This window comes from Oratosquilla oratoria, chromosome 20, assembly GCF_046742065.1.
Source record: "Oratosquilla oratoria isolate Oo_2021 chromosome 20, ASM4674206v1, whole genome shotgun sequence".
Classification (NCBI taxonomy): Eukaryota; Metazoa; Arthropoda; class Malacostraca; order Stomatopoda; family Squillidae; genus Oratosquilla; species Oratosquilla oratoria.
The window spans coordinates 2,105,080-2,107,579 of record NC_134796.1 but is presented as its reverse complement, the minus strand read 5'-3'; the positions used below and the strand labels follow the sequence as shown (position 1 = coordinate 2,107,579).

The window sequence follows — 2,500 nt, the reverse complement described above, 5'->3', positions numbered from 1 at the left end:
CCGTCCTTATTTCTTCCAAGTCTTTATCTATTGATTGATTTATTTATTCACTTGTGTTTTTTTTTATTATTTCTTATTCCTTGTCCTAGGTGGAATGCCTCACTATCGTCTTTAAAAAGCTGATTTCTTGTTGATGGTTTAAACCAGCGTTTCTTAACCTTTAAAATAAATTGCGTCACAACAAACCACTGCAAAAAAAAAAAAAATAAATAAAAAAAAAATAAATAAATAAATATATATATATATATATACATATATATATATATATATACATATATATATATATATATATATATATATATATATATATATATATACCATATCTTTCTCATTTTATTTTCATCGTGATAATAGGTTAGATAGGATGATGTCTATATTACATTATTGCAATAACCAAGAATATGTCGTGCGTGTTTAATTATATTACGCATATGAAATTAAGTAAAAAATCAAAAGTGCATTAGCTTATCTCACTTGTTCTCGCGGAACCCTTAGGGACCTTTTGCGGAACATTAGGGTTCCGGGGAACCCGCTGGTCTAGACAAACTTGTCCATTTGCCCAAGAACTTGTTTATTTTTATGCTGGCAGTGGGCTGCATTCAATCTATCCCAACTATCTTCCTCCGCCCTCTAACTGCCGTCCAATGGCTTCCATTCTCTGATTATCTATTTTTGTTTTCAATCTGTCCTTGATAAGAAGATATGCATCTCCTCACTCTCATGAGCTTCTTTCTTGTCGGCAGTATGTCTTCCGCAAATAAATTATATTGAAGATCTTCCGGTTTCTGTCTGAATCTTGGTCATCTTCTTTGTGGGGTTTTGATGAAATATAAAGTTTTGATGAGGCATATGATGTTATGCTCGACATATCAAAAGCATTTGATTGGGTCTGGTACAACATCTTTGCATCCTGGTCTGAAAGGGCTTCAATACATCAGAAATTCATTTGTAGTTGGGCGGCACTTGATCTAGTTGCCCAGAGACAGAATAAAAGTGGAGGTTTTGGATAGGGTTAGTCACTTTCAGGTGTAAGTTTCCACCTATAGGTGAAACTATCTTTGCATGTTTCTAAATTATTGTGGCCTTAATAGTAGAATGATTATGGTCGGCAATGATAGTATGTAACCAATAGTGAATCTGATTCAAATCCTCCTGTCCACTTATGTAATGAATATAATAGTAAGCCACTCCATTTTCCCTAGAATTATACAATATTTCAAGTACTACCGTTTCGGGGCATGTCATTAAGTTTTTGCAGCTTGAGAAGTAAATAATTTTGTAACAATCTTTTGTTAATTACCTCTTGTCTTTTGGTCCACAGATTCGAACGGTCAAGTGCGAGAACTGGTGTTCCCCAAGGGGCTTGATCTGGACCGTCCTAAAAGAGCTCGAACGACCTTCAGCGGCGAACAGCTGGCTGCTCTTGAGCGAGAGTTTCGGCGGAATCAGTACCTGGTGGGGAGGGAGAGGTCCCTCCTTGCCGCTAGGTTAGGACTCTCCGAAACCCAGGTGAGGAGGCCAAAGAGGCGACCTCGAAGGAGACGGGTATAATCGCGGACGTAAAGTAAAATTATATATATATATATATATATATATATATATATATATACATATATATACATATATATATATATATATATATATATATATACATATATATGCGGAAAAACCACCAAGGAAAAAGAAAAACTGATGACCAAGCGCTTTCGTCTATTCAGACATCCTCATGTACCCTGAGGATGTCTGAATAGACGAAAGCGCTTGGTCATCAGTTTTTCTTTTTCCTTGGTGGTTTTTCCGCATATTTAGAATCACGAGTTTGTGATTTCTCATGCATATATATATATATATATATATATGTATATATATGTATATATATATGTATATATATACATACATATATATATATACATATATGTATATACATATATATATATATATATATATATATATATATATATATGGGGACTGTTACGAAACACACTGTTGCATGCGTACGCACGCGTACATACACTAGTACAGTTACACACACACGCACACACTCACACAAATACACGTATGCAAACACACAAGTGTAGTTTTACGTATATTATATACACAAGAAAAGAAGAGTGTGCAGCTATATCCTAATTCATTTACTCACACTTTTTGACTGAGTGATATATTTGTCTACTGATGAATATGTGTGAATCGTTTTGATTTTATGAAAAAAACAACAACAAATGACAAAATGTTTCTCCATCTTCAGGTGAAGGTGTGGTACCAGAACCGGAGGACGAAGCACAAACGTGACCGCGAAAGGGAACACGAAGGACCCCACGCCCTCTCTGGCCTCGGCAACGTCCGCCCTCTCCTCTCCCTCACGCCCCCAACCCTACCGCCGGGGTCCACGCCCTCCTACACTCTCCCTCCCCCGCCACCACCACCCCCACCTCCGTCAGGTACACAACAGCAAACCATAACCCCACTGTTCCCGACCACTTCGAGCTCGGCGCCTCAA

General features: G+C 37.2%; 1 protein-coding gene across 3 annotated transcripts in view; it reads left to right on the top strand.

The window, feature by feature from the left end:
• The window catches only part of LOC143036371 (uncharacterized), a 180,563-nt gene that overhangs the window by 176,518 nt on the left and 1,545 nt on the right, over positions 1-2,500 (top strand). For all 3 annotated transcript variants that reach the window (XM_076203627.1, XM_076203628.1, XM_076203626.1), the window contains 2 exons: positions 1,322-1,509; positions 2,249-2,500. The exon at positions 2,249-2,500 is cut by the window's right edge and continues 1,545 nt beyond it. In XM_076203627.1, the coding sequence (XP_076059742.1) occupies positions 1,322-1,509; positions 2,249-2,500 (440 nt within the window). The remainder of the gene's footprint in view (positions 1-1,321; positions 1,510-2,248) is intronic.